The 15,494-nt window shown below is 40.9% G+C and overlaps 1 protein-coding gene across 6 annotated transcripts in view; it reads left to right on the forward strand.

Moving 5' to 3' along the window:
• Window positions 1-243: 243 nt before the first annotated feature.
• The window catches only part of tead1b (TEA domain family member 1b), a 52,115-nt gene continuing 36,864 nt past the window's right edge, over window positions 244-15,494 (forward strand). For 2 of the 6 annotated variants that reach the window (XM_030084131.1, XM_030084284.1), the window contains exons 1-3: window positions 246-465; window positions 918-1,041; window positions 12,952-13,204. In XM_030084131.1, coding sequence (XP_029939991.1) covers window positions 13,048-13,204 — 157 coding nt within the window. In that variant the 5' untranslated portion in view covers window positions 246-465; window positions 918-1,041; window positions 12,952-13,047. Of the gene's footprint in view, window positions 466-917; window positions 1,042-12,951; window positions 13,205-15,494 lie in introns of all 6 variants that reach the window. The other 4 variants (XM_030084207.1, XM_030084365.1, XM_030084079.1 and 1 more) reach the window with 3 other exon arrangements.

The following is a 15,494-nucleotide window of genomic DNA, read 5'->3' on the forward strand; positions in this document are numbered from 1 at the left end:
AAGCTTCATTACTTTTCATAAAGAAGCAGCCTGCAGTATTTGGACTCGGTTTCTAATTCCCGCCGTGCCTCCTGGACGGCTGGATGCGTTCAGGTACCTGCGGGCCGCGGAGCTGTAATTTCGGAGCTCGCCGGCTGTCCCTGAAGGCGGCGGCTCCCGGGATGTCCATGCCCTCCCTGTCCCCGCCGCTGCCTGCTGCCCAGCCAGGCCGCCTGCTGGCCGCTCCGCTCGGGATGACGCCACCTCTCGCTCCGCCCCGGCGCAAACTCGCTCCCTGCGTTCATTTCATTCCTCTTCTCATTCCGAGCATTCTTCGCATCTCTGTCAGTGCGCGAAGCGATTCACCTACACCTTTGCTGGCTGGCCCAGAAAACACCAGAATAACTTGACATAGTATTCCCAATACCCAGTAACATCACACTACCTAAAGAAAGGGGCATTTTTAAATGAGATATCAATAACGAGGTAAGTTTCAATGGTAGTTGCAGGTATTCAAACTGGTTGTGGACTTCTGTTCATGGGGGGTTAGTTTTCGCTTTGGAAATACCGCACATTGTATTAAAACGTTGTCTTATTTATCTGTTTGTATATTTTCTCCCATGGCCGTGAAGTGAGGTTAGGTCGTTTGTTTCCTTCGCGGAGATAGATGGCCGCTGTTGCAACAGGGTGCTCACTTTGAACACTCTCTGTTGTAGCCCGTGGCTTTGACACAGCAGCGAAAATCTTTGACATTTTTCACATTTTTTGCAAAGAAGCCCGATCGTACGCCCCTATAAAAAGCCTCAGATGGCGTCTGCCCCGACTCAGATAGTGGGGAACAGGCGGAGGGACTGAGGATGAAGTAGAAAAACACTGCACGAATAACAGTTTTTTGGACAAGATGACGGTTGAAAGCGGTGCTGTTTTCCTCTCCGTAGTTGGCTCAGCCGGGAGTTGTTGTTGGAGATTTCGCCGGAGCATTTTCGGACCACCTCGACGGAAACGCTGCAGGGAGACTTGTTGCTTCAACGGCGCCTTTTTACATCGTCATCCAAGTTTCGCGTGAGTAATCTGTTATTATTATTGGTATTTTTTTTAAAGAGTGTGGCGTGTTTGCGTGTGTCCTCTCTGGGCAGCAGTGCCCGTGCTGCTCTCTCCATGTTGTTCCTGAACCGGAGGGAAGGATCACTACTAACTCCTTTTATTAGGAGGAGCATTAAAGCTCATCAATAACTTTTATCGTACAAATACCAGTTTATGCTATAAGATCGAGCTACCGTGATCATAAAATGTAACATCCACTCTTTTAAGAACAGATCGCCCGCGGTAAATGTACATGAAAGCGATTATTTCATGGTTCCTATGCGTTTGCGGCTGCTTTGTGGCGTTTACGTGGACTTTTCTTCATTGTTTTCATTTTCCTTCCTCCACTTTGGGAAATGCCTGCTCAGCTAAAACTCGAAATCCCCCCTCCTCACCTTCAGGCCAGCTGTGTGTCACAACGTTTTACTCCTTAAACTGATTTCCTCCACACAACTTTACGTGAACTCTGAAGTAGAAACAACCATGGCTGTGAGACAAAGAAGGCAGCTGAGGACAAAAGATTTTATTCGCTACAGTGAAGTTCACTTTAAAAAAAAAAAGGTAGATGTGAAATCTACTTTGTATCAAAGTTAAAATATTTTCATTGTGGAACTTTACTGCTCATAGTCTCATATTTGAATGTGATTTATTGTTCCTCTGGTGAATCCAAACAAAAGTTATCAAATAATCTGCTTTAGTTTTATCGTGAGTGTGCTTTTAAACAGCCACACTGATCTTGACATTGCATGGCTTCAGCACTGTGTGAAAAATCAATTATTTGGAAAGTTGTTGGCTTGTATTAGAGCAAGAAAGAGTCCCACAAGTTCTTGAAATGCGTAAACATAACTGCAAGAGCTTTGAAAATTGAACTCCTGACCAGAATACACACTCCATCTCTGCGACTACTGCTAAAGTTTTTGGCTGCAGCGCTTACAGCCTCCCAAGTCTTTTAGTGTTTATTGTCAAAGCAGTTGGTTAAGGCATGTGCGCCTCTCTGCAGATGTCTGCTTTCACATAGTAAAACACACTTTTTGTGGCAGTCAACCAGTGTTAAACATTTAGTGCAACTTCACAGAAAATAAAGACAAAACACAACTGAAGAAAGGTGCTGTGAAAGGGTTGCTACAGTTTTGTAGAAAACGGCTTGAATGCAGTCAGGCGTAACCTCAGACTTGTCACAGTGTAAATCTGCTTGCATTGAAGGGGAAAAAAAATCAGGGTTAGAAATAGATGCTTTGTTTTCAGCTTATGCAACTGGTGGACCTGTTGGACGAAAGCCTGCATAACATTTGAGCAAGATGTGCTTGTTTGACCGAATAGAGACTTCACCTCCTGAGTTTTCAAACTCTGTCGGCTTTAGAGCATACGGCCGAACACCAAGAGACTTCAACACTGAAAAATATGACAGTGATTAGTGTAGCTGTTATAATTAGTCATGAGCTGTTATTACTTCAAAATGAATGGCTATTGAAATTGTACTCATAGGAAATGCCCCACATGATGTGCAGGAGGTGATAGCCGATGCAGATAAACACCCTAATGAGAAATACTCATGTTGCCGTGCATATGTGGCCACATTGTTCAGGTTTTGGTCCCTCACGCCGCCTTGTTGAGGTCAGAGAGCAGGGCTTCAGAGTGCGGTCTGTCTGTTGTGAAGTGTGGACAGAATAATGGGCGCCGGTGCAGCAGAGAGCAGATTGCATTACTTCTTGGAGCGAAGTGAAACTCCTCTTCTGTCAACCCACCGGAATTTAAACAGAAGCTTTAAATTGTATTGAAATGACTACTTTATGTAAAATATATTGAAGTTGCAAAATTGAAGCTACAATCCTGGTAAAAGTTAATAAATCAGTGGGTTTGATGTTGTGTGATGTTGATCATCTGTCTGTACGAACTGTGAATTTAGCTGTTAGTAGTTTGTTCTGATGTGTGTGTTATGAACAGTCACGTTAAATATATTAAAAAGAATGAAATGAATCTCTGTTATGGATCAGTTTATAAAGTCTGTCTTTATGTTTAGGATTATATTTGTTGGTGTCAGTAGTTAGGAAATATAGCCGGCTCTGCACTTCTTCATTGCCTTCACACAGAAATCGTCATTGAATTTGTAGCAACAGGATATTAACGCACAAATGTAACGTAGTGTCTTCTCTGTTGGATGGGTCCGTGTAATTCCTCCTGGGAATGCCACACATTTTTAATCAAAGTGATGATACACTGTATTGTTTTTTTTTTTTTTTTTTTTTTTGTTATGAAAATTTTGTGCTCAGAAAAGATCTGTGATATGTAATTGAATCTGGACACAGAGTCATTAATTGTGTAATTACTAGTGATGTGTAGCAGAGGATGAATCACATCAAAACATTAGTGTCCTCCGTGGTCGGAGCATGCTTTAGAAGGAGGACGCTCCTGCAGGCCTCCAGACTGTGTGTGCCCTGAGGTAAACCCTGGTCTAGAAAGGGAATTTTAGAGTATGCGCTGCTGCTCAGCAGTTTGAGCAGGGCCCACTGAGGCCAGTGGAGAGTGCCACCAAAAAGGAAAAGCTGGCTCAAAGCCACTGACGTCATCTAAGTAAATCTGCTTCAGTACTGCAGCCATAAAATGACTGCCAGCTACTGAATGCACTTTGGCCCCGTCAACCACCTTAGTTAGTGCAACACTGTTTTCTCTGCTTGTGCATACTTACGGCGGGCTGTGTTTAAGTCTACTTCCTTTTCGCTGAAGCAGAAGGCGACGTTGCCTGCTTATTCAACTGATTCAAGGAATTTTCTGACCTTTTGTGAGTTTTAAAAAAAGCACAGAGTGGCTCTGGCTTGCTGAAGTCTCACCACTTTAATATTACAGCCTTTTAATGTTCGCCATATGGCAGTCGTAACCATCTAGTAGGGAAAGGAGGCATTTAACCAGCAACCACTCATTATTGATGCGTAGCGCCTCAGACGCTGTTCAGATGACAGGACATGGACCTTTCCTCGTAATGTTACACGAAAAAAAGAATAGCTGAACTGTCTCCTGGTCACATACCCACTAAAAGTCGCCTATACTCCATGAATCATTTGATGAGTCAGTTTCTGAAACCACTATAAACATTTTCAGCTCCTAACCGCAATGAAAGCAGGAAATCTCGGCTTCAACAACTTCCCCTCTCTGTGCCGACCGTAGCGGCAGCGGTGGCGTTCGGCTTCTCGCTCGTGAAAGAAAATCCTTGATGCTAAAGCTCACAGCCACTTTATTTACTGAAACTGTGTATAATCTGTGGCTCGTATTCAAATGTGTGTTGTTTGGTCTCTCTGGCACTGTATCCCCCCGTCACTGCTTGTAATAAATTCCCACAAGGCCTTTCATCAATGGCCGCTGTATTGTTATCATGGCTGACACAGATCAGGCAGACTCTGTGCCCCGAAGGTGCCCTGGATTCAGCAGAGCTACAGATAGACCGGAGAGGGTGAGCCCCCCAACATTAATATGCAGGCTGTGCCCAGTAAATTAGTTTGGAATCCGAGCCAGGACGCTGCAGTGGAGAGCTGTGCTGTCCAAACTTTTTTGTGTTGTTGCTCTCTCTCTCTCTCTGTTTAGTTTGTTGAATAGTGAACATTTTCAACAAGAAGCTGTTAGTTTATAATTACAGCGACAACAAGGGGTTAGCTGTTTTGTCGGGAAACAATGCGGCTTTCATTATCCCGTTAGCGCATATGGAGGTTTTAAAGAAGTAAACGGGTAAGAATCCATAATATGAGCATGCACAAAAAAAAAAATAAATAAAATAAATAAAATAACGGAACAAAACCGGGCTGTGTCATTCTGCGGCTTACCGTTTCTCAGTTCCGCTCTCATTTATTCATTCCTGCAGAAGAAGCGGCTTTAAAAACCTGTCAGAGCTCTGATAAAGGACGTGGAAATAAAGAGCACATCACCTAATATGATGGTGCAGCTCATTGATGTGTTTCTGATACCACAATGAAATTTTATCAGGCTCGGTTTTTTTTTTCAAATAAAATAAAGATGACTGACTTTTCAAAGTAGCCTGCTCTTGATTCCTGATCCGCTATTGCCCAGTAATGTTCAAAACAATTCCAATTACAGTAAGCTACACAACACTTTTACTTTTTTTTGTTTGCTTTCAAGGTAAGCCAATCCGAATTTAGTTTTGTATAAAGAAGCTTTTATTATGTTGTTGCTGCTGTTGCAGGACCTTTGTTTTCTCCTCTTTGTGGAGCTTGTGTCTCTTATGTTCTTGAAACAAACGAAGAGGAATTTGACAAAATAGTTTTAATTAAGTCGAGCCCAGGAAGAGTGTCTGTCTGACAGATGAACGGGGCTGCTTTATTACAAATAAGCTTCTATACAATTACTTTTAAATATTGAAAAGATTATGCAGCTCCTTTCGAAAGACGTATGGCATTTGTGGGTGGCCTCATTACTTTTGGCTGCTGTATAATAATTGAGAGGTTACCTAAGAGCAAAATTTAAAGCGAGACGCCATTGAGGCAAAAATGTGTGGTGCGGCAGTGAAACGTTGGATAACTAATCAACTTTTCTTTTCTTATAATTAACAATATTATGTAAAAAATAAAGTTGGTCTTTAATTCACTGTGAATCATTTTCAGTTTAAGATCCACCATATAATAAAATGGAATTTGCCACTGATTTTGTTATTCTCACATGGCGTTTCAGCATCTCTTCAGATTATTATTTTTCCGACACAGTAATCCAGTGAACTGTGCTGGATTTTCTTTTGACAAGTAAGTAGAGGGATGAATACTAGGTAGCAGCAAAAAAACAAGAAGGGGGAAAAAAAGTCCATACGGGGATGAATGATGGTTAGAGAAGCAGAAGAAAAGAGATGAAAGTCGGTGTGAATTGGCAGCGCCAAATGCAAATGGTGGCCTTCATGCTCATCATCGTGATTTGTTTTTTCATGCCCGTCCGCACGCGTCCTGGATGAGCCAGCAGCCAGCGCTCGGCCTGCTCCGCTCTCATAACTGTCAGGAGATCCTTTATCTGACGGACCTTTATTTACAGCTTTAATTTCCTGAGCTTTATGTGTTCCGCTCGCACTCCGCACCGCTGTGTCATGGCTGTATGCAGCCTGGAATGCACTGCAAATTTTTGATAGGCAAATATCCTCCGAGCTTTCATTACATCTCATGTTTGAATGGTAAATTGTGTTTCTTTTTATATATTTGAGTCTTACTGGCGGAACGGGGGACGAATCCTCACAACGAGAGATTTTTGTCTCTCAGATTTACAGTCCATTTTCTCTGTTGTTCCAAGCGGAGGACCTTTAGCTATGCCTCTTTTCTGCTCCGCCGACATATCTGATGTTGCCCAGATCACGTTGCTGTTGTTACCTGTTTCTCAGTCTGAGGCAGGTAGAGAAGGCTGCTTTGACAGAACCTGTAAATCAATCTCAAACAAAGATTGATCCCTCGGTGGCCTGATGGTCACTGGGTAGTGGGATGTAGGCCTCAGATTTGAGAGAGATGATATCAGACAGATTCACAGCACTGAAGCCTGCTGGTTCAAAGAGGCATGAAATAAACACTAAGCCTTCGCCTATAACGGAGGCAGCATAAGTAAGCTTTCTATCCTCTGCAGGACCTTTAGAAATCAGTAAGGTGAGCCCTATTTATACAATTATTTGTACGTTAAATCTGATTTTATTCATCAAATATGTCCAACGTGAAATGATGCGTCCTGAAATTCCAACTACTTTTAGTGACATATAATATTCTTTTAAATTTTTTTAAAAAAGTTTCATTCTAGCCCACAAATTAAAGAAACCAGCGCGAGTGTCAAAACGTTCTTTTTTTTTTTTTTTTTTTTTTTTTTTTTTAATAAAAAGATTGAACTCTCATTGGTTCCCACATCTGTTTAATTGATTTACACAGTGCTGGCATGTGTCGACTTCACTTTGGGTTTTAAGCTTTCACCATAAATTAAGAGTATTTCCATAGACTTTTATGTAGTTTCATTTTTTTTTTTTTTTGTGCGTTCTGCGTCTCAAGGTCCTTAAGGACCTGCTGCTGGAGCCTTCATTCCACAAACATGGCTTTCTCCAGGTAATTAATTTGTTTTTAATAACATAAAAGTGGAATTTCAATAACGCCTGTCATTGTAAATGTTCATGGTTGGTTACGTGTTGCTTAAAATGGAATAATTTTGACATTGCTGTGGTAATTATGCAAAGGCCAGGATCTGTCTTTGCAACACGCTAAAAATGTTGAGTTTTGAAATCACATGGTAATTATAGTTTTACACACTGTGGCCTTAGCTACTGTGGGGCCATAATGGGGTGCACAAAAGTCATTCACAGAATCATTATTGCACCCTCTGAGATAACGGCACAAAAGAACTCCACACGGAAAATTACATTTGAGACCTCTCATCTGCTATTTCATTACCTTGCTCTGTCTGATGGGTGAAATGGGTTCTCTTAATTTAAGGAGCTGGATTCCAGCTTGGTGAGTGGTTTATGTAATCTCACGGTAAGTGTAATTTCCCATAATTCCGTGTCACACCTACGACTCTGCTTAGCTACCGCATTCACTTATTGCGGTGCGGGCCCAGCTTCAACACCGCATCTCGCAAATAAGACCATTTCTATGGTGTGTGCCATGCAAAGACAGAAGTATGCAATTATCTGTAGGCCACAAGTGTTTTTTGTGGGTGACATTCGTACCTCCTTTTGACAGACATAATTAGTCTGCAGATTCTAAGGCACTAAGAGACTGTCTTCATTGACAACTGCAAGGTTATTCACATGTTTCACACTTCTGAAGCGCCCAGTTGAGGCAAAGAAACAAATCTCCTGGGTGGGATGTGTTTTCTTTTTTCCTTCTTTCATTTTTTTTTTCCTTCTTCTTTTCACCCAGTCTTATTTCAGGGTTCAGAGGACAGGTCAACAAACCTCATCTTACAGATAAATATGACGTGGATTTCAATCAAAGAAGCATATATATCTTTTTTTATCGCTCAAACAAGTATGTGACAGAAGAAATATGCAGTCCTCTCATATGTATGTTAAGCTTTAATCTTTCTTTAATTGTTTTTGCCACATCCTGCATTTTGTATGGACATTATATATCAAGTCATCCGAAGGCAACGCAACAATAAGCTGCCTCAGACACTCGCTGTCACACACATCTGCAGTGTAACGGAATTCTAAAGCTGTTATATTGCTTCACTTTAGTCTGCTTCTTCAGGAAATTAATAAGCAGGTACAATTCAGTTCATTCACTCAAAGTTTTTATATACACCTGCAAAATTCAAAATTTCTAAGTTTAAGTCACATTAACTGATAATCCAGTCTTTTGCCAACAATATGTACTTATAAAAAATGTGACTTTAATGGTAACAGTTATGACATTTATTTGAGCTCCACCTTTTGTTACAACTTATGCTAAGGATTTATATCCATTTGATGTTTGTTGTTAACCTGAAATCCTTGGATCCCTTAAATCAATTATTGACTGAAACTAAATTGTAGCATAGCCTTCTCTCATGTTTTATTCACGTTCACATAAATTATTAGTCTGCACATTCTCTAAATGTCTGGCATTTGCCAAATAAAGTTGGAGTCTTAATAAGTGATAATATGATGATGATTATTAGCCGTTGATCAGGCAGTTCACCATCATCAGCCATGTTCACATTTTTTCCAGATGATTTACAACAATTTTTAATTGAGTGGCGGCCAAACAAAACTTGTTGAAATAGCAGTGTTAAACTATGAAATAGAGGAATCATTTTCATTTTTCTGAACCGTCTAGTAAGAACTTTTTTTTTGAGTCATTTTTAAATTGTGAAGTTGAACAAATTCACAGCAATTTTTTTTTTTTTTTTTTTTTACATGACGAAGAAACTGGTGAAAAAAAGATGAAATTAGGTGTATGACAAAAGTAGAGTTCAGGCTTCAACTGCATTTGTGCTGCCTAGGTAAAAAAACAAACAAGGGTGAGTTTTTATGAAAAACAAACAAGGATTTCCAGAGCTTTCAGGAAATTCACCCAGATGCAAATTCACATGAAGTCTGTAAACATAATTTTGAAAGTGCTTTATCGAAGTGAGAAGGCAAAACATGTCTCCCTCCAACGGGGATGTTCTCTGCTAAAATAAAGAAAAGAGATCAATTTACCTTCTCTCTGCATTCTACAGTCATAAAGTTCATTTCTTCACTTGTGAATTGTAACTGTAAAGAGAATAAAAGGATGTGAAAAATATGAAAGTTGACAGCTTTTTTTTTCTGTTGTAGTATTTGTGTGGGTTGATTTGTTTCACTTTCACTCACATAATGATCATCACACAGGAGACGCAGCTGAGGGAAGAAACACTGTGAATGGAGAGAGCTTATTCTGATATTTTTTCCTCAATTTTAGCGGCTCCAGTATTTTTTGAGATGATTTATTTAAAAATGTTTTGCTCATTCTGTACCTGTGGAATACTGTCAATCCTCTTTGTCAGTCCATTTTAAGTGGGATTGTTTTATTAACTTTATTAGTACGTACTCATGTTTTTGCTATTTAAACATTTGGGGTAAGTTTTTTGTACATTTGCCGTGTCGCTCTTTTAGCACTTTTTCACATGTACTGTTGAAACAGGACATTTTTCTCTCTTTCAATTGTTATGTTTTCTTTTCTTGGCTTTTTGTTAAACTGCTGTTAAATGTCTGATCAGGCAGGCGTTTCATTGATTTCAGTGTCAAATTACACCGAGTTGAGCTGAAATTGTTGAAATAGTTTGTTGGTGGATGTATTCAGAGTATTTTCATTCATCTTGTTTCATTTCTCCAGAAGCCTTTCTTCTCTAATGCAGTGTTTGGAGCGTGAATACAGAGGAGGTAAACTGCCTGTTTTGATGGGTAAAGGTCACGAAAGACCACTGAAAGAATCACTTTTGTCACCCTCGGCCGAGCAGAACAGAGCTTCAGTCTTTAAACAAAACTTAGACCTTCAAGACAAGCGCAGAAGTACAAAACCTGCTTGTCAGCTGTTGATGGACGAGCTCTGCTCTGGACTCAGCTCAGCTGCGACGTTTCTTTTTGCTTGGGTGGCTTCTAAACAGATGTGTGAATTAGTTACTGAAGATTGTATCTATTTTATTCTGAGTGAATGTTTTTTATCAGACTACATCACCGGGGATATCTGAACTGTATAATTGATGTATAAGTTTTTTTTTCCAAATGTCAGGAACTTTGTGTATTTTCTCTAGTATTGCTTCTTTTTTTTTAAATGAGAGCTGGTTTTTAGTTGTAAATGCAGCTCATCATTTGGTTGGGATGAAAGGAGCACATCTAGAAAGAGTCTCGGCCGTTTAGTGGTTGAAATGGGAATGTTTCCCCTCCCTCATCAGTTTGTGAGTTAGTTCTGCAGCGTCAGCAGTCAGCACACAAAAACGGAATTCACTAAAACCTCTCTCTGCTCTGCTCTCTGGGAGTTTTTTTTTTTTCCCCCAACAGCTTGCTCCCATCCCCCTCTTTCTCCCTCATGAACTGACATGCTGGAAGAAACATATGCTACTATTCCCGCTTCCTGACAGCTTGTGCTGCTTGAATAGGATCTTGCTCAGGGAGGAAGCAGTTGTCTGGAAAGAGCGGGGAGATTAAGAACAGACAGAAACTCAACGAACTGTTAGTAAATGAAATAAAACATGAAAGTTAGTTTGGATTGTGACTTGAGGGTAAAGGCAGTAGCAGTTCCACAGCTGACACAAACTCTCAAATCTCTACTTGTTAAAGAAAACCCAGTCTGTCCCCAAGAAGTAAAAAGTCAGTATAACATACAGCAGACATCCTCCTGATCACGAACGACATTTTTGATGGGATTCCAGAAACACGAAGGACGGCGTCAGATTTCGCAGCAGACGTTTGGTGATACCGTCACGCAGCCGGAGTGGATTGGGGGATTTGCTCAGCCGCTGCGCTGCCGTGTACATATAAACACCTGACTGAGCTCACTGCCCAACATGCAATCTTCTACTTACCATGTTTAGAACGGGAGAATAGACACGAAGCCCTAGAATAACATTTCAGTTTGTATTGTGTGACTGAAGCGGAAGCACTTAGACAACAGTCAGCTACATTGATCTGGAAAATGCAGCTGTTTTATACAACCTGTCAGCGTAATTCCTCCTTACCGATTGGTCGTATGAGAACTATACCAACTTATTGATTCCTTAACACTTGTTACCTTGAGTATTCATCTCCAGGAGAAGATCAGAGAACTGATGTCTTTAGAATTGAGTGTTTTGTTTTGTTTTGTTTTTTGCTTTGTTTTTGAGCTTGGGCCGTGGTTCAAGCTACCTATAATTAAGACAGTTTTTATCTGACAAGCTTTGGATCAACTTTCTGTTTATATTTATCAAACTGTTCTGAAATAAATTTGTGCCTTCCCTTTTAATAGCTGCAGAATGATAGAATGATAACATATGTGAAAATCTTTATTTATATTCTCATTTGAAGATACATAAATATTTCCATACATGTTTACAGATTTTTTTGGACTATCATGTCCATCTCAAGCCTTGTGCCCCACCATTTCTGTCATACAAGCACAATGTTAACCTTTGCATGTAAAATTATGATCATTTCCCCACTATTCTTGCCTGACACTGTTACCATACAATTTTTTTTAATATACTGAAAACGAAACCAAAACCTCTGCAAACTTTGTCCCTTTTCCAGAGCAGACTACCTTATCATTTTATATATCTGTGGCTGATGAATTGACTCTCAACCTCCAGAAGTACGCATTAGAAAAGGTGAAATCCTGTCACATTCAGCCCTAAAGGGAATACTACACAAATGGTGAAAACAGTCATAAAAGGAAAGACGTAACTGTTGCCTCAGGATCACAAGGGTTAAGTACTGTCACACCCTCAGTGAACTTATTGAACTCTTTCAGAGTGTTATCGAGTCTGTGGTCTGACTCTGGCTGTGAATAGCCCCGTGCAAAATGTTTTCCATTCATGAAGCCACACAGTGTCCACACACAGCACCGTGGTTCCATCTCATTTTAAAGACACACATGTTCAACTATTAGGGACATGTATGCATTTATGATCTTCTAGTAATTTCCTGTGATATTTGGGATAGACGGTGTAGATTCCTTTTTACGTTGCCCGACACCGTCTCCGCATAATGACACAGGCCGCAGTTTATTAGCTGCAGATTCACCAGGAGCTTGTTGATTTTGTCAGGGACGACTGGTGAAATGAGGCTTTCTCCACCTGTGTGAGCAACTCCGGTTTGGCTCCTTGCTTTAGTGTGTGACGGCTGAAGGCTGTGGTGATTCGAGTGCTACAGATTAGTAGTTTTTTTTTTTCTCTGTTTTCATTGATGGCAGTATAGACTTGCTGACAATGAATGTTTTGTTGAGGAAATGTTCTTCAAAATCACAGTCCTCTACAGTTACTCCTGGAAGCAGCCTGCAAACTTGTGGCCTCTAAAGACTTTGTTCCTGGTATTTTCTCTCTGGTGGTGATTACAGCTTCTAAAAATACATAGCTGTGAAGTGCATGTTATAGTATTGCATCTAAAGTGCTCAATTTTGTTGTAAATAGAATTTTAAAGCTTTTTTTTTTTTTTAAATGGGCTCATTTTTTTTTAGAACAATGGGAAATATCTCTGACACAGTCTGCACCAATCATCTGATCCCTTAGTAAATTTTCCACGTCGCTGTGTACAAGATGTTCAGTGTGCTAAACCTATTACATGCATTGTGAATGAATTCAAAAACAGCGTTGGCGTTGTCCAAGCTTGTTTGGCAGCTTTCTCTCCATATTGTGCTCTCGACTAACAGTTTGTACTATGCTGTGATTTGGACGTACATCTCTGCTACTGTGTTCCGGCTAGTAATGCCTGGGTTGTGTTTGTTTATTTGGGGATTCCAGGTCTCTCCCTAGTCTGCTCCAGGCGTCAGCTTGGAGAGCCCAACCGCCACGATTGATCCCAGCAGCTGGAGCGGCAGCGAAAGCCCTGCCGAGGACATGGAGAGGATGAGCGACTCGGCAGACAAGCCTGTAGACAATGATGCTGAGGGGGTGTGGAGCCCTGACATTGAACAGAGCTTCCAGGAGGCCCTGGCCATCTATCCTCCATGTGGGCGCAGGAAGATCATTCTCTCTGACGAGGGGAAGATGTATGGTGAGTACAGACGTGCGCATGTGTTTTTGCGAGTTTTAAGCCTTACTGAAGCAGCGTTTAGCTTTTCGATCATCGGTCAGAAATAAGAAGCTTCTAAGGGACGGTTTGACATTTTGGGGAATGTTATGCTTTGCTGTTCTGAAATCGGGTGAAGTGAAGTGACAGTCTTCCTGTATGATTCCCCTTCAGCAGCTGATTAGCTAACCTTAAGGGCTGGAAGCGTGAGGGACCCAACCGTCCTGAGTCTTTCCAACTGTAACAAACATCCACTGGCTCTCTGACCTTCACTGATTATCATACACATCATGCATTAAAATAACTGACTCCTGCCCAGTGAAGTGAAACTGAACCTTCTGAAAGCATTTATATGAAGTGTGCAATAAGCTGACAACACAAAATTTTGAAATATCTCCCAGTGAAAATCTGCAGCGTTTGTCCAAGCAGGTAATGTAAGTCAGAGGAAGCTATTTGTTTTTTTTTTTTTTTTTCTCATTTTTGCTCATGACCAGATCTACTCCGCAAAAAGCATGAAGAAAACGTGTCAGCACCTCGACATTGACAGCAAAAGACAACAGTCTCGAAGGTTGCGTTATGCTGTGTTTATAGCAGATGTAGCTTTTGTGTTCTCTTGCGCGCACACTGACCTGTTGGAAAGCTACAATGGCAATCCATGACCTTTCCTGCAGTATTGTTGGAGTTCATGTTTTAAAGCTTATAAATGTAAGATTTCAGAAACTTGATATTCAGTATCAAGTAACTGTAGTTTTTTTTTTTACCTCCAAGCTATAATTTGGTCATTTTCTATAATTTCATGTAAAATATCCCACAAAACGTTGCAGAATGTTATAAATATACAAACATCTGGATGGTTTAACTTTCAATATCCTTTTGGAAAAAATGAGGAAAATATGCATCGGTACATGGCTGTGCTCAGTAATCAGATATGAGACTGCGATGGTGACCATACAGCCGCTACTCTGGTTCACACAAGTGCAAGTTTATAAGTAAAGCAGCATGAACTATTAGCCGGTAGCAGATGGTACTGTGGCTGCCACCAGCTGTGCCCCCTCTTCTCCCTCCCCTTCCTCCCCCATTCCTGGCTGGGTGATGTCATGGAAAGAGAGAATATTTTCTCTCTGTGGTGTTGGACCGTCTCACAGCCTGTCAGTGTCAAGTGAAAGCAGAAAGCCCCTCAGAGCATTCGCTCGCAGCTGTCATGTGACCCCCCTCCGGCCAAACAAAATGTAAATTCTAGGAGTCGCTGTGAAACCCCTCAGTTGCCACTACAAAGAAGTGGGCTCAGACAACAGGACCCTCCCCACTTTCTCTTCCTCGTATTTCCTCGTACCCACACAGAGCGCGGCTGCCAGGGAAGCTGCTCCTCTGCTGTAGATTAAAGCATGAAAATTTGTTTTTCTGCAGTTGTAAATGAGCAACGCCGCAACGCCTGCCTCTCTCCCACTCGGCAGACAATCTCACTATGTTACAAATTGCCGGCCTTTTAAAGACTCTTTGTTCAGAAAGGTTCTTTTTATTATTTCAACTGCAGCACAAGTAATATTTGCTGATTTACTCGCGGTCAGGGCCTAATGTGTTCCTTTATATATATGCACTTCAAAATCAAATCCAAAATAAACTGAATAATTATTTGGAAAGCCTTGGATTTGATATAATCTTAAACTGAAAGTGCAAAACTGAAATCTACCCTTTTCAGGAATACTTGAACTGAAAAATGCTGCCTTTTAAGCCCTCTGTCCCTCTCCCTGTAACAAACCCAAATACTTTCTTTGTAGTGTTGAATCTACCTCAAAAAAGTGCTGAGGAGACCACTGTGGGGTTGAATAGAGGTTCGTCCTGCCAGATGTGCCGCGTATCTGGTTACAGACGTCTCACCAGTCTGCAGAGTCCTTGGGTTGCATCTTTTGTCTTACTGAAAGAGGGCTGTTAAATAAAAATAGTTGAACGATTTTCATCCATCCTCATGTGAAAAAACTTTTGAAAAAAATTCCACAGGGATGAGTACTGCATCACGATTATGGCTGAAATGAAAGCTAAGTGCCTGTGTATATATTTACACATATATCTATATCTGTATCTGAACATATACATTTGCCGTTTTTGATTGCAGATGCAAAAATCTTTTAAATAACATATTAGAATCCGTTGAGTGTGTGCAGCAGATTGCTGGTGGTCTGATGTATGGGTGCTTTTTCTAGGGACAGTGCCTTTTGTTCAACCTTGCAACTGTTGCTGCATTTCAGTGCCAATCCAATCATGCCATGAGCTGTGA

The sequence above is a fragment of the Salarias fasciatus genome, chromosome 1, assembly GCF_902148845.1.
Source record: "Salarias fasciatus chromosome 1, fSalaFa1.1, whole genome shotgun sequence".
In the NCBI taxonomy this organism is placed as follows: domain Eukaryota; kingdom Metazoa; phylum Chordata; class Actinopteri; order Blenniiformes; family Blenniidae; genus Salarias; species Salarias fasciatus.